Below are 21256 nucleotides of genomic sequence, written 5' to 3' on the forward strand. Positions count from 1 at the left end.
TGAGGCCAATAGGAGAAGGGGACCAGGAACTAGAGAAAAGATTAGATCAAGATGAATTAACCTACAAGGTAACACACAAGCACAGGAAATTAATGTGAGTCAACTCCCTGCACAGCTATCTTTATCTCAACTAGCAAAAACCCTTGTTCCTTCCTATTATTGCTTATACTCTCTCTTCAACAAAATTAGAGATAAGGGCAAAATAGTTTCTTCTGGGTATTGAGGGGGTGGGGAGGAGAGGGAGTTGGCGGAGTGGGTGGTAATGGAGGGGGTGGGGGCAGCGGGGAGAAATGACCCAAGCGTTGTAGGCACATACGAATTATAAAAATAAATAAAAAAAAAAGAAAAAAGCTCAAGAATATTTATAGTAATACAAAAATATCCAGTACCAAAAAAGGTAAAATTTACAATATCTTGCATTCAATCAAAAACTATAAGGCATATATGGAAATAACAGAAAAATAATATACAAGGAAGAGAAAAATCAATCAAAACAACCCAGAACTGAGAGATATTAGAACTAGCAGATAAGAAAATTAAAAGTTATAACTATATTCTACATATTCAAAATACTAGAGGAGGGACTGGGTGTGTGTCTCAACTGGTAGAGCACCTGCCTAGTAAGTGTGAGGCCCTGAGTTCATACACTGGTATTGTCAATACAGCAAAAACCAAAACCAAAAAAGATCAATTACATTAAGACATAGATGTTACTAAAAAAACTCAAGTCAAACTTCTGGAAATGAAATCTAAAATATCTAAGCTAAACAAAATTATACTAGATGGGATTAATGGCAAGTCAGACACTGTAGAAAAAGAGATTAGTGAATTTGAAAAGACATAGCAAGTGTCAAAAATACAAATGGTAACAGAGATCCCAGGAGAAGGGAGAGAAGACAGGAAATGATTTGAGAAAATGGATAAAAATTTTCCAACATTTACGATACTATAAAACTGCAAGAGGATAAACTTCAAACACAAGAAACATGGAAAAACAAAACATAACAAATACAACTCCAAGGTATATCATACTCAAATTGCTTAAAACCAGTGAAAAGATAAAACCCTAAAGCAGCCAGAAGAGAAAGGAAACAGATTACCGCTAGCGGAAAAAAGATAAGGATGTCAGATTTCTCAAAGGAAAATAAAGCAAGCAGGACAAGGGTGGAGCAACATCATTAAAGTACTGGAAGGAAAAATTACTCTCTGTCTACAATTTTGCATTAGAAAAAAGTATTATTTAAAAATGATACTCACTCAAGAAAATCCTATGTAATCTATAAAATGCTACCAGAACTAAGAAATGAATTTAATAACACTATAGGATACAAGATGGATACAAAAATTTTGTTTTATATACTAGCAATAAACAATTACAAATCGAAATAAAGCCCATTTAAAATGCCATGAAATAAGATACCTAGGGATAAATTTGTAAAAGATATGCAACACTGAAACCGACAAAAATTGCTCAGAGAAACTAAAGACCTAAAAAGAAAAACAGGGAGAAATATACTGAATGTATGGGTGTTAAGAAGAAGGTTAAGAAGGTGGTCTTGTTAAGAAGTCAACTCTCCCCAAATTAATCTGTTTAGTTGATAATAGAGTTAGTCAGCTGAAATTTAACAATCTCAGTTAAAAATCTTTGCAGGCTTTATGTGGAACTTGATAAACAGATTCTAAAACTCCTATTTTAATGAAAAGACCTGGAAAAGTCAAAATGACTTTGAAAAAGAACAAGGTTGGTTAACTAACACCTCCTAACTTTGACATTTATAAAGCTACACTAATCAAAGTAGCACTGCATGGAGTGAAAGAGACAAATAGATTCATGGAACAAAAGAGTCCAGAAATAGACTCCATATTTGAACAACTGATTTCCAACAAAGGTTCAGAGGAAATTTAGTGAAGAAAAGTTAGCTTTAATAAATTAACTCAAAATGGAGCACAGACTTAAATATAAAACCAAAAAAACAATAATACTTTTAGAAGAAAAGATAGGATCTTTTGTTGTCCTTGGGTTAAGGAAAAGATTTCTCAGTTATGACATTAAAGTCATTATCAATAAATCACATTGATAAATTGGACCTCATTAAAATGAAAAGCTTCTACTCTTTCAAAGACATTCTTAGGAGAATGAAAAGACAAGTCACAGAATGAGAGAAAATATTGTGTAAATCATATTCTGTTTGATAAAGCATGTGCATCTAGAATACATATATATGTGTATATATCTATATATGTGTATATATATATATATATAGAGAGAGAGAGAGAGAGAGAGAGAAAGAAAGAAAACAAGCAAAGATTTATATGAACACTTCACCGAAGAAGACATACAGATGGTGAATTAGCATGTGAAAAGTTGTTCAACATCTTCTGCCAGTAGGGAAATGCAAATTAGAAAAAAGCCAAAATATATGCCCATAAAAATACGTGTCCACATATGTATGTAGGAGCTTTTATTTGTAATTTATCCATGTTGATAACATGGATAAATGTTAAGTTAATTTTACTGAATGAAAGAAGCTAGATACAAAAGAATATATCCTGTATAATTCCAGTTATAAAAAAATTCTAGAAAAACTGCAAATTATTCTTAGTAAATGGAAGCAATCAGTGATTGTCTGAGAACTGGAGGGAAAGGATAGAAAGGAGGCTTTATGCTTTATAACAGTTAACAAGATTTTTTTGGGAGGGTTGCTGATTGTCTTGACTGTGATAATGGTTTTTGGTTTTGGTAGTACTGGAGTTTGAACTCAGGGCCTCACGCTTGCTAGGCAGGCGTTCTAACACTTGAGCCATTGTGCCACCCGTGATGATGGTTTTTATGGGTGTCTAATAAGTCAAAACATATCAAATTTTATTTCAGATACATGTAGTTTATTGTCTCATTATAAATTCTCTTAAATGCTCGAATTTTATTTTGTAAAATATATGAAAGTTGAATAACTGATTTTCAGTTCCCTCCAGATCTAATATTAAGGATTTATTCCTCCTAAACACATATAGAAAATAATGTAGAAATGAAGAGAAAAAAGAAAAAGGAAAACATTTGATTAAGTCAAGCATAAATTTTATAGCAGAAGTGTCAAAATCAAGTTATATCCCCACATTTAATTAACTTAGATATAAAAATAAAAATTTTTTAACAAGCAGGAGGCATGTTACAAAATTCAAATACTAAAGAATAAAAAAACTCTCACATTTAATACTGTATTTGTGTACTTTTCAAAGTTTCTTCAGATACATTATCCCATTTGATCTTTGCCTAATCTTGAAGGCAGCAGATAACTTACCATTTATCAATACACTTCTGACAGAAGTTGTGAGCACAAGGCAAGATGAGGTCAGCTCGTCCATCCATACAGATACAACACTCCTCCTCATCGGTCAGCCGCTTCACCCTGCAATGTGAAAGCTGAGCTGGAACAATGATATTCTCTGTCTATATGGTTTATACTTTGTTTTCATTGCCTTAAAAACCATTACTAAACATCCGCGACATAAAGCAAGGTTAACATCAGACTAAAATGATCAACTTTTAGGGATAGCAAATATGTTAGGGATTAAATACTAAAGGGGATAAATATCATAAAGATTGGATAAAAGATAAATTCTGTGATGGTTAATGAAAACAAAATTTGGATTAAAAGCTACAAATACTCAGGTCTTCCTGAAAATAACTCAGCCCTTTTAATCATACTGAATTTACAAACATGAATTCAACCAATATATAATTTTTTTTTTACCATATAAGATACAACACTGCCTAAAATATGGACCCGGTATCAGAGCCTTACTATGCTGATAGTGGACATAGAAGTGAAAGAATAGCTTAGTCTTAAGTATCAAGTGCCAAGGGAAACATGGGAGCAGTTCTCTGTCCCATACTCTGAGAGGTATACTGACAGGTAAAAGATCATCCAGAAAGCCTCTGGTATGCAGAAGAGGCCCATATAACCCAAGGCCAAATGGAAGTGAAGAATGCTTATTCTGGAGAAGAAAGGTTGAGTAAAAATTTGATTAGTTTTCAAATATTTGAAGGCTAAAAGACAGAACAGACTTGTTTGGTAGAATTCTAAAAGACACAGTCACTAAAAGAAGAACTAGAATACCCTAATAAATTAATAATAATGATAGTTGCCTCTCACAGACATTATGTGCCAAGTACTGTTCTAAATGCTTTACAATTATTAACTTTCTCTACAGTCCTTTGGGGCAGATACTATTTGCTCTTAACTTCTTTTAAAAGATAAGGAAACCAAGGAAAGAGTAGAGCGAGGATTTGAACACAAGAACTCAGTTTTAAAGCCTGTGTTGTGCTATCCCCACAAAGCCAGATTTTGACTACTCTGGGGAATATAAAGGAAAAAATTTCATAGCAATTATACCCATCTGAGCACAAAACAGCTGCTTCTCTGAGGTAATGAGTGTAAAAACTGTGAGGGTTAGCAATAGACTCCACTTGGCAAAATATATAGTCTTGCTACTCAAAGTGTTCTCCAGGGACCAGTAGTACCGGCACCACCCTGGAGCTTAATGGAATCTCAATTAAAGTCTGACTAGCACAGTACTACAAGATCTTTATGCACCAGAGAATAATAAGGCCCTCTGCCTCTATTATGGCATGACTGTACTGACAGGCCTGAGTCTTAGCTAGGTCAATTTGTAATCATGACATGACATTTATTTGTTGGAACCTATTTCCTCTGATATGGGCCAATAACTGTACTCTTATGTGGTTATTGTGAGGATTTAGTGAGTTTATACATATACAACACTTTATCCCAATTATAATATCCTGTAAGTGCTCAATAAATGTAAACCATTAATAGAAATGATGCATTGGATGTAAAGCTGGACCACGTAAAATCTCCCTAAGATCCCCTTTCACTTGGAAAGTCTTTTTCTATGAACTAGTATATAGGGGTTTCACTATAAACCAAAAAACATACAAAGGCAGCCTTAACTAACCAATGAAGCATTGAGTTTCCTAATATCAAGGGCATGTGAAAAGGGATGACTGCAACAAGAAAAGACATATTTCTTTCTTTTCATTTGCTACCATATGGCTTAGATACATTGGTAAACACTTTTCTCAGCTTTCAAAAGATACACAAAAAAATCATCACTCTGAAGAGGGAGAATATAAAAGCACAAAATCAGACCTATGTCTTTGAAAGACTGACTTTGCAAAGTAAAGGAGAAATGTCTAAATATTACCTATAATGTTCTAAAACTGATCTGCCTTATTAGTAACACTTGTGCAGCCCAAACCTCAAAAACTAGTAAAGATAAACAGGAAATTATAGATGGAAAATATAATTTAACTACAACCTAATATTTGGAAACCAGTTGGTTAAGAATGAACAAGAAACTGCAACTGTAAATAAAGCAATTTTTTTAGTGGGACTGAGGCTTGAACTCAGGGCATCAAGCTTACAAAGCAGGGGCTCTACTGCTTGAGCCATATCTTCAGTCCAAAAGAGAAATTCTTGATAAACACATTCTTAACTTTACTGTTAATAGAGTTCTGCTGTCTAACCAGTACGACAATAAAACAGGATGTCAACAAGTCTGGACCCACATAAGTTTTTTCCAATGAGGCATTTACAAGTTTAAATTATGGTCATGATTGTCAAATAGCAACAGATGGGGGCTTTCACATGCCAAAAGCATAATAGAAAAGGAAAGGAAAATTTAGATAGAACAATAATGTATTAGGCTTGAGTAAACAAGCACCATCAGAGAATACTGATTTCATTTTCTCTGATAACTCACTATATGCAATATGTACACCAAATACTTGTTCATTCCTGAATGGACTGCCAAGTCCTAGAATCCTCCAGTTAGACACTTTCTGGAATGATTTTGCTAAATTCTTGCACCTAGTTCCTCAAAAGGCTTTGACTGAGAACCTAAATATACCTAACTTGTATTTATTGGAAGTATTTATCTCCTTTGTCATTAAATGCAAAATGACTTTCTGTCATTAAATGCAGAAAGCAGATTCCTGCAGATTGGGTTGATAAAAACATTACTTGGTGTCACTTTAATTTAGCTTTAATTTGACACTGTAAAATGAATGGAAGGACAGAATAATCCAAAAACTCATCTGGCCTATAATACCAATTGCAACAAAAGGATTTAAGGTGTTACACTGAACACCAGCCAAAATATTAATTGGATTCCAGTGCTTACTTATTGGAAAACAAGTGAAACACAATAATTATGAACTGCATACCTTCCCATCCAAAGACTAGCCTGACAAGATGTTACAGAGGATGAGTTTTCATCAGGTTCATCAGAGCTGGAGGTCTGAGCCAACACTCCTGCTGCTTGACTTGTGATGTCTTTATAAAGCTGAATAAACTGGTACAAATTCATGATCCGTGACGCTTCCACAATGCCACTGCTTTTGTTAATCTAAAAATACAAAGAAAATGAAAAAAAAGGAGGTAACACAGATATTTAGTCAAACAAACTAGGAAAGTGAGGCTTAAGGTTTATAAATTACCTAAGAAAATAAGAACATCAATAAATGAATAAAATCATGTCTCCTTCATTTGTGGGGTTCAAAGAACTTACACAAATGTATCTCATTTAATCCTCAAAATAACCTTGTAAGAGTGATTAGGTATCAGAGTTAATGAGGCTAGTTAACTTTCCCAGAATTAAAAAATGAATGTTAGGGATAAATGTTAATAAATATTTCACTTTAATTTCTTTTCTCCTCCTCTCTTGTCTTTGAGATAGGGTATTGCTATGTAGCCCAGGCTGGCCTCAAATTCATGTTCCTTCTGCCTCAGCTTCCCAAGTGTTGAGATTACAAGTATGAGCCACCAGGCCCAGCTAATGATCTCTTAATTAAAGGACTTACTTAACTCCAATAACCACATGCCATTCTACTATAACTGAAACAATGGAGTACTTTCTTAAATATCTTTAAGTTCTATTTTTTAATAGAACTTCTAAAGGAAAACTACATTAAAGTAAATATTAACAAAAAGTGGTTGAATTATGAGCTTTAACAGAATCCCATTTAATATGAAGTGGGACAAGTGGTCTAGAGACTGTAACTGTAGACTGTACCTCTCCCTCTCTAGTTTACAATCTGGTATGAGAAGGTACTTGAGGAATGCTTTCATAAGGCTCCAGGAAGTCATGGAGTTGTGTATATATTCTTCTTGTTGTGTATTTTAGATAGTCTCACTATGTAGCCCAGATTGGCCTAGAACTTGATATCCTTCTCCCTCAGCCTCTGAAGTGCTGGGATTACAGATGTATGCCACCATGCCTGGCATATATTCCTCTTTGGATTGACCAAGGCTAGTAGGGTGAGGATGTAATTTGCTGAGGTGAAGAACTCGAAATAATCATAAACAGACTGGAGATATGAAAGACTACCTTTCAGCATAGAAGGTGGTACAGAAGACTGTGGGAACAGAAATAAGCCAGAATCTATTAATGCACATCAAAATAAAAGGAACAAGCAAAATAACAAAGCATTTAGAAAGAAATTAAGAATTGGCTAGGCATGGTGATGCACACCTGTAATACCAGCACTTGGTAGGCTGAGGCAGAAGAATCATGAGTTCTAGATCAGCCTGGATTATACATAGAGACCTTGTGTAAAAAGGGAAGAGGAGAGGGGAGGGGAAGAAGAAAGGAAAGGGAGAAATGAAGAATTCAGGGAGAGATAAAAAGATAACCTTAAAACTATGAACCAGTTTAGGTTCTGAAATGTGTTGATGGAAATGGAAATATAAAAAAGTGACAGTATATATTAAATATTTATCATAGGAATACTTGAATACTTGGAATGAACATAAGTTGCAACTACTATTTATTAATGGTTTACTATTTGAGAAAGCAGTGAAAGAATATACTGAGACTCAAGAATGGTGGGGCGCCCTGAGCGCTGAAGATTGGGGGAAGGGAATCCTTCTCGGGACTGTAAATAAACAAGCCAGGCGGGCCGGAGAGCCTCTGGCAGGAGCGGGGCGCGCACCCAGCAACCAGGAGTGGGAAAGCTTGTGAGAGGAGGGAAGACCCACTTTCCACGTGAACTGTAAACAAACATGGCGGCCGGCAGGAGCAGCAGCACCGCCCAGTAAGCAGGAGCAGGAAAGCTGCTGAAAGTGGCAGTGGGAGGAAAACTTCAGAGGAGAGGGGCTCCCACATGAACTGTAATTAAACACGCAGGCCTGACAACGCAGGGGCAGTGTCACCTTTCCCAGTGCTTGGAAAGGGGAAAGCCTGTAGCAGAGGCTCCCGCACAGGAGAACTCTGAGCAAACAAAGCCTGTGGGACCAGGTGAGTGCTAGCTCACCCCAGAGATCTGCATAAATAACGCCGCCAGCTACAGGCTGAGAGCAGCAGGCAGGCAAACCACAGTTGCAGATACCACTCTCAGAACTGCCTCCAGACGCTTTTTTTTCTTTTTCTCCCTACCTTTGATGAGAGAACAACCGAATTACACCTGCAAGCTGAAAAACTTACTGAAACTGTATTGCATTTGAACTGGGGACACTTGGTGGGGCTTTTTTTTTTTTTTTCTTCTGTGTGTGTGTGAGTGTAGTTTTGTTCTACTTTATGCATCCCCTTTGATGAGACAACTACAGAACAACATCTGAGGCACCAACTCCAGGACTGGAGATTAAGACGGACATCCAAATTATTAAGACTGAAATTGCATTGCATATAAACTTGGAAGTTTTTTGGTTTTGTTTTTTTTTTTTAATTTCCTATTTTCCATTTTATTTTAATTCATTTTTATAAATAGATATTACTTTCATATACTTATTTTTTATTTTTTTATCTTTGATTTTCAATCCTCTCTCTGTCTCTCTATTGTCTGTTCAGCTTACTGTCGATTAGTACACTAACACTCCCTGTTTATACCTTTGAAACTCTCTTGTCTGATACCTTGTTCTGCTTTCTCCCTCTTGTCTGTATATTTGTTTTCCCCTTTTCTTTAACTTCTTGCTTTCCATCTCAGCTCACTCTTCCATTCTCAATATTACCATTGTGATTATTACAAGCTAGAAAATACTTAAATACACACAGTACAGGGACAGTAACAACACCAAGGACAATGACAGGAAGACAGAAAAAACAAGGAAACCAGTTTCCCCACAGCAAAAAATTAGTACAGGAACCAGAGGGGAATGAAGAGAACAGAAACTCAGAGCCAGACTCCAACAAAATGAAGATAAACTATGCCAAAGGACCCAATGAAGCCTACAAGAATAATTTAAAAGAAGACATACTACAAGTACTCAATGAGAATTTTATAGAGATGATACTGGATAGGGTCAACCAAAATGTACAGGAGACACTCAAGAAATTCCAAGACAATAAAAATAGAGAATTTGAAAAAGCAAAAGAAGAAATAAAGGAAACCATAGAAGCACTGTATAAACACCAAAGTGAAAGAGAGAACACAATGAATAAATGGATAAATGAACTCAGGACAAAAATAGACAACAATAAAGAAGAAAACAGCCAGGATATGGAAAACCTCAGAAAAAAGAACGAAACAGAACTGCAAAACAAAACGGAAGGCCAATCCAGCAGAATAGAACAAACAGAAGACAGAATCTCAGAACTTGAAGATGAAATGGTAATTAAAGGAAAAACCGAAGAACTATTAATTAAACAACTCAAGACCTGTGAAAAGAAAATGCAAGAACTCACCGACTCCATCAAAAGACCAAACTTGAGAATCATGGGCATCGAAGAAGGAGAAGAGGTGCAAGCGAAGGGAATGCGTAATATATTCAACAAAATAATAACGGAAAATTTCCCAAATCTAGAGAAAGATATTCCCATACAAATGCAAGAGGCCTCCAGGACACCAAACAGACCAGATCAAAATAGAACTACTCCACGACATATCATCATTAAAACAACAAGTTCAGAAACTAAGGAAAGAATATTGAAGGCTGCAAGAGAGAAAAAACAAGTAACATACAAAGGTAAACCCATCAAAATCACAGCAGACTTCTCAACAGAAACATTAAAAGCAAGAAGAGCGTGGGGTGAGATCTTCCAGGCACTGAATGAAAATAACCTCAACCCCAGGATACTCTACCCAGCAAAGCTATCATTCAAAATAGATGGAGCAATAAAAGTCTTCCATGATAAGCAGAAACTAAAACAATATGTGACCACAAAGCCACCATTACAAAAGATTCTGCAAGGGATCCTGCACACAGAAAGTGACACCCAACTTAACCATGAAAAGGCAGGCAGCACCAAACCACAGGATAAGAAAAAGCAAGACAGTAGAGAGTAACATCAAGTTAGGTACACACAATCAAACCTTCAAACAACTAAGATAACTAAATGGCAGGAATCACCACATACCTATCAGTACTAACACTTAATGTTAATGGACTTAATTCACCCATCAAAAGACACCGTTTGACAAAATGGATTAAAAAAGAAGATCCAACAATTTGTTGCTTACAGGAGACTCATCTCACCGACAGAAATAAGCATATGCTTAGGATGAAAGGCTGGAAGAAGATTTACCAAGCCAATGGCCCCCGAAAACAAGCAGGAGTAGCAATACTTATCTCTGACAAAGTAGACTTCAAACCTACATTGATCAAACGAGATAAAGAAGGACATTCCATACTAATAAAAGGGGAAATAGACCAAAAGGAAATAATAATCATCAATCTGTACGCACCCAATGTCAACGCACCCAATTTCATCAAACATACCCTGAAAGACCTAAAAGCATATATAAACGCCAACACAGTGGTTGTGGGAGACTTTAACACTCCATTATCATCAATAGATAGGTCATCCAAACAAAAACTCAATAAAGAAATCCAAGATCTAAAATACGCAATAGATCAAGTGGACCTAGTAGATGTCTACAGAACATTTCATCCAACCTCTACACAATATACATTCTTCTCAGCAGCCCATGGAACCTTCTCCAAAATAGATCATATCCTAGGGCACAAAGCAAGCCTCAGCAAATATAAGAAAATAGAAATAATACCATGCATACTATCTGACCACAATGCAGTAAAAGTAGAACTCAACAACAAAAGTAAAGACAAAAAACATGCAAACAGCTGGAAACTAAATAACTCATTACTTAATGAAGAATGGATCATCGATGCAATAAAAGAGGAAATTAAAAAGTTCCTAGAAGTCAATGAAAATGAAAACACAACCTACCAGAACCTATGGGACACAGCTAAGGCAGTCTTGAGAGGAAAGTTTATAGCCATGAGTGCATATATTAAAAAGATTGAAAGATCCCAAATCAATGACCTAATGATACATCTCAAACTCCTAGAAAAACAAGAACAAGCAAATCCCAAAACAAATAGAAGGAGAGAAATAATAAAAATAAGAGCTGAAATCAACGAAATAGAAACCAAAAAAACCATACAAAGAATTAATGAAACAAAAAGTTGGTTCTTTGAAAAAATAAACAAGATCGATAGACCCCTGGCAAACCTGACTAAAATGAGGAGAGAAAAAACCCAAATTAGTAGAATCAGGAATGCAAAAGGGGAGATAACAACAAACACCATGGAAGTCCAGGAAATCATCAGAGACTACTTTGAGAACCTATATTCAAATAAATTTGAAAATCTAAAAGAAATGGACAGATTTCTAGATACATATGATCATCCAAAACTGAACCAAGAGGAAATTAATCACCTGAATAGACCTATAACACAAAATGAAATTGAAGCAGCAATCAAGAGTCTCCCCAAAAAGAAAAGTCCAGGACCTGATGGATTCTCTGCTGAATTCTATCAGACCTTTAAAGAAGAACTGATACCAACCCTCCTTAAACTGTTCCATGAAATAGAAAGGGAAGGAAAACTGCCAAACACATTTTATGAAGCCAGTATTACACTTATCCCAAAACCAGGCAAAGACACCTCCAAAAAGGAGAACTATAGGCCAATCTCCTTAATGAACATTGATGCAAAAATCCTCAACAAAATAATGGCAAATCGAATTCAGCAACACATCAAAAAGATTATCCACCACGACCAGGTAGGCTTCATCCCAGGGATGCAGGGGTGGTTCAACATATGAAAATCAATAAACGTAATAAACCACATTAACAGAAGCAAAGACAAAAACCACTTGATCATCTCAATAGATGCAGAAAAAGCCTTTGATAAGATCCAACATCATTTCATGATAAAAGCTCTAAGAAACTAGGAATAGAAGGAAAGTTCCTCAACATTATAAAAGCTATATATGACAAACCTACAGCCAGCATTATACTTAACGGAGAAAAATTAAAACCGTTCCCTCTAAAATCAGGAACCAGACAAGGATGCCCACTATCTCCACTCCTATTCAACATAGTACTGGAATTCCTAGCCAGAGCAATTAGGCAAGAAGAAGGAATAAAAGGAATACAAATAGGTAAAGAAACTGTCAAAATATCCCTATTTGCAGACGACATGATCCTATACCTTAAAGACCCAAAAAACTCTACTCAGAAGCTTCTAGACATCATCAATAGCTATAGCAAAGTAGCAGGATATAAAATCAACGTAGAAAAATCATTAGCATTTCTATACACTAACAATGAGCAAACGGAAAAAGAATGTATGAAAACAATTCCATTTACAATAGCCTCAAAAAAAATCAAATACCTAGGTGTAAACCTAACAAAAGATGTGAAAGACCTCTACAAGGAAAACTATACACTTCTGAAGAAAGAGATTGAGGAAGACTATAGAAAGTGGAGAGATCGCCCATGCTCATGGATTGGTAGAATCAACATAGTAAAAATGTCGATACTCCCCAAAGTAATCTACATGTTTAATGCACTTCCCATCAAAATTCCAATGACATTCATTAAAGAGATTGAAAAATCTACTGTGAAATTTATATGGAAACACAAGAGGCCACGAATAGCCAAGGCAATACTCAGTCAAAAGAACAATGCAGGAGGTATCACAATACCTGACTTCAAACTATATTACAAAGCAGTAACAATAAAAACAGCATGGTACTGGCACAAAAACAGACATGAAGACCAGTGGAACAGAATAGAGGATCCAGATATGAAGCCACACAACTATGAGCAACTTATCTTTGACAAAGGAGCTAAAAATATACGATGGAGAAATAGCAGCCTCTTCAACAAAAACTGCTGGGAAAACTGGTTAGCAGTCTGCAAAAAACTGAAACTAGATCCATGTATATCACCCTATACCAAGATTAACTCAAAATGGATCAAGGATCTTAATATCAGACCCCAAACTCTTAAGTTGATACAAGAAAGAGTAGGAAATACTCTGGAGTTAGTAGGTATAGGTAAGAACTTTCTCAATGAAACCCCAGCAGCACAGCAACTAAGAGATAGCATAGATAAATGGGACCTCATAAAACTAAAAAGCTTCTGTTCATCAAAAGAAATGGTCTCTAAACTGAAGAGAACACCCACAGAGTGGGAGAAAATATTTGCCAATTATACATCAGACAAAGGACTGATAACCAGAATATACAGGGAACTTAAAAAACTAAATTCTCCCAAAACTAATGAACCAATAAAGAAATGGGCATGTGAACTAAACAGAACTTTCTCAAAAGAAGAAATTCAAATGGCCAGAAAACACATGAAAAAATGCTCACCATCTCTAGCAATAAAGGAAATGCAAATTGAAACCACACTAAGATTCCACCTCACCCCTGTTAGAATAGCCATCATCAGCAACACCACCAACAACAGGTGTTGGCGAGGATGCGGGGAAAAAGGAACCCTTTTACACTGTTGGTGGGAATGTAGACTAGTACAACCACTCTGGAAAAAAATTTGGAGGCTACTTAAAAAGATGGACATTGATCTACCATTTGATCCCGCAATACCACTCTTGGGGATATACCCAAAAGACTGTTACTCCAGAGGCACCTGCACATCCATGTTTATTGCGGCACTATTCACAATAGCCAAGTTATGGAAACAGCCAAGATGTCCCAGCACTGACGAATGGATTAAGAAAATGTGGTATCTATACACAATGGAATTTTATGCAGCCATGAAGAAGAACGAAATATTATCATTCGCTGGTAAATGGATGGAATTGGAGAACATCATTCTGAGTGAGGTTAGCCTGGCTCAAAAGACCAAAAATCGTATGTTCTCCCTCATACGTGGACATTAGATCAAGGGCAAACACAACAAGGGGATTGGACTATGAGCACATGATAAAAGCGAGAGCACACAAGGGAGGGTCAATGAGGATAGGTAAGACACCTAAAAAACTAGCTAGCATTTGTTGCCCTTAATGCAGAGAAACTAAAGCAGATACCTTAAAGCAACTGAGGCCAATAGGAAAAGGGGACCAGGAACTAGAGAAAAGGTTAGATCAAAAAGAATTAACCTAGAAGGTAACACCCACGCACAGGAAATCAATGTGAGTCAATGCCCTGTATAGCTATCCTTATCTCAACCAGCAAAACCCCTTGTTCCTTCCTATTATTGCTTATACTCTCTCTACAACAAAATTAGAGATAAGGGCAAAATAGTTTCTGCTGGGTATTGAGGGGGGGAGCGGGAGGGGTGGAGTGGGTGGTAAGGGAGGGGGTGGGGGCAGGGGGGAGAAATGAACCAAGCCTTGTATGCACATATGAATAATAAAAGAAAAATGAAAAAAAAAAAAAAAAAAAAAAAGAGAAAGCAGTGAAAGAATATACTGAGACTCAAGAATGAGCCAGATTCCATATTGTGAAAATGGTAGAACCATCTCTAATAATCACAAAGTTGATTAAATATTGGGAAGGTAAGATTTATGTGGTGATGCAAATATAAGAGGTTCTTTATAATAAAAGACTGTGACAGGAATTTATAGAGGCTTATGGAATAGTCCTTTTGAGCTGAAGACAGTGGGCCAGTCTGCCTTTGGATCTACATAGTAGAGGAAATTATGGAATAATTTGCATAAGTTTAGTACTGTATTACCAAAGTTTATTGTACTATGACTAGTCTAATCATAGTATTCTTGTAATAAATATACGTTGAGTATGAAGTAGATGTTATAGGCACTATATGCACTGCTGTAGGTACTAAAGACATGTTTATAAAACAAAATCCCCTACCTTCATGCAAGTCACACAATAGGGAGGAGAGAACGAATTACAAGTTAGGTTAGATGGAAATCAGTGTTACAGAGAAGATAAAACAGGGGCAAAGGGATGCTGAGGTGCAGGGAAGGCCTCACAGTGAAGTGACATTTAAGAACTGGAAGAGGTATAGGAAAGAGTCATATGTGGATATCTGGTGAAAGATCATTTAAGACTGGGAGAATAGAAGTGTTCAGCAGAAGTGAATCTGGAGAAAAGCATAAGGAGGCCAACAAGGAGTCTGGAGTAGTTAAAAGAAAATGAGAGATGGAGCAATGGAAGATAAGGTTAAAAGGTGAGGTAGTGACAGATTATACAGGAGTATGCTGATCACAGTAATGACTGGCCTTTATTCTCAGCTCTAGAAAGTCACGGGAGGGCTTTGAGCCAAGAAGTAATATGATCTGCTTTACATTTCAAATTGTGATGTGGAACAAACTGGTTGCTGTGCTGAGAATAGACAGAGGAAGGCAGGCAAGAGCAGAAGCAGGGAGACCAGTTAGAAGGCTACTAGAATAATCCTGGTGAGAGAGATTGTGGTTAGTTATAGGCTGGGAGTTTAGTGCAAAGGGTAAGAACTAGCTAGATTATGAATATATTTCAAAGAGGAAATTGACAGGATTCATTTATGGATTGACTATGGAGTATGGAAGGAAAAAGAAACATGAAGGACAACTCCATGGTTTTAGTTTAAGTAAAAAAGGATAAAATATGTAACTCATGATGTTTCCTAATAGCCATTTTAATACATATATTCTAATTATTCTATTAGCTTTTCTAATATCCCACAAAGTATTCCATCTAAACACAATTTAGGTTTTCAAAAATGAATTAAATATTATTTGAGGACAATCATGGAAGATTACAGAAAGTCATGATAAGGTCTTACTGTAAATACAGAAGGTTAAAGTACAAAATTTTTTAAATGCTTAATACTATGACTATGAAGCTTTTAGCTGGGTTTGGTGGTTCATGCCTGTAATTCCATCACTTTGGAGGTTGAGGCAGAAGATCACAGATTCAAGGCCATCCTGGGCTATGAGACCCTGTCTCATAAAAACAAAAAACAAATAAAAAACAAATATGGGTCTTTTAGTCTCTTATCAGCTTCTTGTAAGTTTTTCTAATGTAAACAATGACTTCCCAGAGACTTGTGTGTGTGCTTATGCTGTTGGAGATTGAATCCAGGAATTAGTACTCTGCTACTTTGAGCCATGCCCCCAGTACTTCTGCTTTTTAGTTTGTTTTTTAGATAGGGTTTTGAGCTAATTTTGTCCAGGCTGTCCTCAAAATATGATACTCCTATTTCTACCTTCCAAATAGCTAGGATTACAGACATGTACCACCATGTCCAGCTCAGGGATTCTTTTGAAATGAACCTAAGGAATGCAAAAAAAACCATTTCTTTGGCATAGATAAAAGATCAAAACAAAACGCGCGCGCGCGCGCGCACACACACACACACACACACACACACACTCATACTAAAGAAAGATCTCCACTGAATTTGTCTTTAATAGTTTTGTTTTTCTATTTACAATCTTATTTTAAGGAAGATTTTTTTGGGGTGGTACTGGGGTTTGAACTCAGGGCTTTGTACTTGCTACGTAGGCACTCTACCACTTGAACCATGCTTCCAGCCCTTTTTCTCTGATTATTTTTGAGATAGGATCTTGCTTTTTTGCCACAATCCTCCTATTTTACACTTCCCACCATAGCTGTGATGACAGCTGTGTGCCACCATGCCCAGCTTTTTTCCATTGATATAGGGTCTAGCAAACTTTTGGCCAACCAATGAGTTGACAACAGATCTGCTGGGTCTTTAAATTACCGACTCTGTATCAAGATTTCCTGATAAGTGAGGAAATAAATACTGTTTTGTTTAAGCTAGTTTAATAGGACTTTCCTGTGACTTGTAGTTGATGGCAATTTAAATAATAGAAGGAATGGACATTCTAGATGAGGAAACTCAATACACAAAGGGACTATAGCAGAAAAGTAGTTAGTTAAACCTGATGAGAATGCAGAAAGAAAGTGTGTGAATAAAGTAGAAAAAATAGTGTGTAAACATATTGTAGAGGGCCTTGTATGCCACATTAAGGAGCAGGGAAGATTTTGCAGGCAATGAGGAACTGCTGAGGAATTTTTGGCAGGGCACTGAGCTGATGAAAGTCGTGCTTTAGGAAGGTTATCTCACGGCAGCATAAACTGGAATTAGAAGAGGCTGAAGGTGTGGCACTCAATATAGAATGAACAGTAATCTGGATCAGGAGGGGCCTGAACTTTAAGTACAGTGTCCTTGAGGACATGGAATTTATTTTATCATATTGAACAAAATTCCTAGTGCCTGGCATACCTGTATTCACATTTTTGCTTGAATAAACTGGAAATGAAACATAGTAGAGGTAAAACTGACAACATATCTGGGTAGTCTCCAGGGCCTGTGACTCAAAAAGGAAAACTCTCCTATCCCAGGGACATTTTGGTTGGTCAGGAATGGATGCTCATGAATGTCCAATTTATGTCTTATATGCATATGGATTATTTTATTGTATCTTTGCTCATTTAACAAGGGTTAGGATAGAAGGAGGCCTAATAAAATCTGTGTCTTCATTTTCATTCAAAGGTCTGTGTGTTCAAAAAGGTTAAGAATTGCCTATTCCAGTGTACTCATGGCTAGTGGTGGGGGTAGGGGGGAAATGAATCACTTTTTTTTTTTTTTTGTGGTACTAAGGATTGAACTCAGGGTCACCATTTAAGCCACACTTTCCAGTCCTTTTTGCTTTTGCTTTGTTCTTCAGGTAGGGTTTCCTGCCTTTGTCCAGGCTGGCCTTGGACCATGGTCCTCCTACCTCAGCCTACCAAGTAGCCGGATTATAGGTTTGTACCACCATGCCTGGTAGGGTGAGGCTTTCTAATACTCCATGACAGCTGTCATTAAATGTTTAGCAGAACTGATGTAGTCAATTACCTAAAATGTCAAAATTGAACTACAAGACAGTGCACTGATGATGAAAAATCTACAACTCAAAATTACCAAATGAAAGTAACCTTTTTTTAAATGAATGAAACCAGTGTTCTGAAAAAGAAATGATTTCTTAACATAACTTTAATTTTTAAGGTGTTATCTTAGAGCTATATAGCCCTAAGATACAGGGCTCCATAGTCAACTAAAGTCCAAAAAGTAAGGTTAAGAGTTCACTACTACTTTCCTTGACTATAAAAATCCCTGCTGTATGGCAATTAGACAACTGTTGAGTCAAACAGCTGGAAGGCAATAGCAGTACCAAAATTATGTTTTACAAGATATCAAATTATTAACATTTATTTCCACTATATTACAGTATACACTATTAAACATGGTTTTAACCACCAAAATGACATAAGCTCACAAATGGAAGCCCTGTTAGCCTTACCTTGGTACAGACCACCCGCACCACCATTTTCCAAAAAGCAGAGGAATCAGACCCAGGTTGTACCTCAAAGAGAAGATGCTTTTCTTGGCCAGCCGCCACCTTAGCAGTTCTGAAAAGCGACAAGCACATTTGTTAATCTTATGAAAAGTCAGATAAATTAACATAGCTATGAAAACAGATTTCAGACACAGACGGATATATGCAGAAAACACACAAAGAAAAAAAATTTAATAACTAGATTCTTAATACATAGAAAATGTTTTGAACATAAACATACAACTTAATTTCCACCATTTTAATAGCCTTGTGGAATTTCATAAAATTTTTTTCTCATAGCTATATCTTAATCATCTTTAAGTTTCTAACAAAGACACTTACGAAAAACAAGTCCAAGAAATCTGGTACTTAAAAAGTTTTGCTGGTTTACTTATCTAAATTTTGACTGTTATTCAGACATGTATAAATATCTATGTGAAAGTATCTTGTTCTTGGTGGAGTCCTGTTTAATCAACATTAACACATCTCTTTGAAATTTTGTGATTTATAGTTAAAAAATTAATACTTCTGGAGATTATTTAGTATTATATTATCCCCTCCCATTTAAATCAGTTCAAAAACATATCTAAATATTGCAGTTTCCTTTTATCATTGCTAACATTTCTCTCTGAGCATCACAGTTAAGTAAAATGAAGCCATCAAAAATAAAGTCAGCCAGTGAAAATAATTTAGCCACGTGACTTTCCAGTTCTGTTTCCCGGGTACCAAGCCATGCTTCTTCAGTATAGGTTTGACTTTAGAGTTGTCAGAGAACACTTATGAAATGCCCAACTCTAAACCACAGAAATTAGTTTTAAGCTACACTGATGGTATTGCTCAGTGGTAGAGTATCTGCCTAGCACATGCAAAATCTTGGGATGGTTCCTCAGCACAGTAACAAAACAAAATCACCAAAAACCCCAAATTCAGTTAGAGGTACCCTGTATTAATAAATAAAAGTAATATATTCTTTACCATTAACTCTGTGCTACAGAATATACTTATGGATGATATAGGAAACATTCTGTCCAGTGTCTTTAGGCCAACAGGCAAAATTTTATAGACAGTCTACATACATAAATTCCAAGACTAAAAGGATAGCAAATGTTAATAATTACTTTTCATAAGAGCTGAAACAAATACCCTAGTCTTATGATACTACTAAATTCTCAATTCTATTTTGTTCCTTAAAATATCTCAGAAGTAATGCTTCAAACACTATCATTTGGATGATTTATATTAAAAAAAAGTAAATTATAAGAGTTTTGTGTGTATGGTTTGAACTCAGGGCCTCATGCTAGCAAGGCAGGTTCTTTACCACATGAGCTGCTCCATAAGCTCTTTTTTGTGTTGGGTATTTTTGAGATAGGCTCCTGCAACCTATTTACCTGGGCTGGCTTTGAACTTTGATCCTCCTGAACTCTGACTTCCGAGTTGCTAGGATTACAGGCACAAGCCACTGGCACCTGGCTAATTATTAGAGTTTTTTAAATCCACAAATACATCTTTATTGTAAAAGATAACACACAAATATACTTAGTAGCATTTAAAGTCTCCTTTCATTACCCTTTCCCACTGACTAAGAATAGACCTGTGTGTATTTTTCTAGTTCATGTTACATGTATTTATATACATACATATACATAAATGTATGTGAATCTCCATACAAATTTTCTTCTTTTCCTTTTACTTGAATGAAACTCAGTGTTCTTAAAAGAAGTAATCTGAGTTAATTTTAAGAATGTTCTTTATTCTTTATGACTGGCTAAAAAGAGTAGACTCTAGTCATGTCCATAAAGACAGTATTTCCTTCTTACCTAATGTAAGATGGTCATGTATTTCTCTTATCTAACACAGACATTAAGAAGCCTAAGGAGTAGGTGCATATGTATTACCCTAAGCTATTAACAGTGACTATAATATTATAAAATTTATATACCAGGTAACCCTGGACTTGTATGTGATTTTATTTGCTTCTTTAGGGTTTAAGGAGAGGTAACAAGAGAAACTTCAGACTTAAAAGAGCTATATCTGTCATTAATACTTGAGTAATCAATTTAGGGCCTAGTTAAAATGTCTAACTCTAAGCACAATTCTTTGCACAGGGTATGTGTTTTGTGAATGTCAGTTCAATTGAAGAGGTTAAACAGAGAACATTTTAAGATATAGCTGAATATATCTTACATAAGTTTAAATTATACCCATAAAAGGACAGAAGATATATACAGAATAAATAAAGACAGAAGTAAGCACTACTTGCTGCTGCTTCAGGAAGATTTAGTGGAAAGAGGTGATATCTGCCAACCTGTCACTAGGGGAAAAACAACAAGCAGTATACATATGTATATTTTGTGGTACTAGGGTTTGAACTCAGGGCCTTCATCTTGAGCCATTCTACCAGTCCTTTTTTGTGATGGGTTCTGATCTCTGCCTCCTGAGTAGCTAGAATTATAGATATGAGCTACCAGCACCCGGCAATAGGCAATATTTAAAATATATAGTGGTCTGAGGCCATTCAAGAGCAAGGAGCCCCATGTGTTTTAATAACTTCTATACAGATCAGTATAAAACTGATATAATAAAGAAAAAATTCACAAAGAAAAGGATAAGTTCTATTAGTTTTGTTAAGAAGGCAGAGACATTTATAATTTCATCTTAGACAGAATTTTTTTGTG

The 21256-nt window shown here is 36.0% G+C and overlaps 1 protein-coding gene across 3 annotated transcripts in view; it reads right to left on the reverse strand.

Annotated features, from left to right (window-relative positions):
• The window catches only part of Rnf141 (ring finger protein 141), a 40813-nt gene that overhangs the window by 12583 nt on the left and 6974 nt on the right, over nucleotides 1–21256 (reverse strand). For 2 of the 3 annotated variants that reach the window (XM_074041301.1, XM_074041295.1), the window contains exons 3-5: nucleotides 18546–18654; nucleotides 6248–6429; nucleotides 3300–3407 (exon numbers count right to left, since the gene is read on the reverse strand). In XM_074041301.1, the coding sequence (XP_073897402.1) occupies nucleotides 3300–3407; nucleotides 6248–6429; nucleotides 18546–18654 (399 nt within the window). The remainder of the gene's footprint in view (nucleotides 1–3299; nucleotides 3408–6247; nucleotides 6430–18545; nucleotides 18655–21256) is intronic. The other variant, XM_074041308.1, reaches the window with a different exon arrangement.

The sequence above is a fragment of the Castor canadensis genome, chromosome 1, assembly GCF_047511655.1.
Source record: "Castor canadensis chromosome 1, mCasCan1.hap1v2, whole genome shotgun sequence".
NCBI lineage: Eukaryota > Metazoa > Chordata > Mammalia > Rodentia > Castoridae > Castor > Castor canadensis.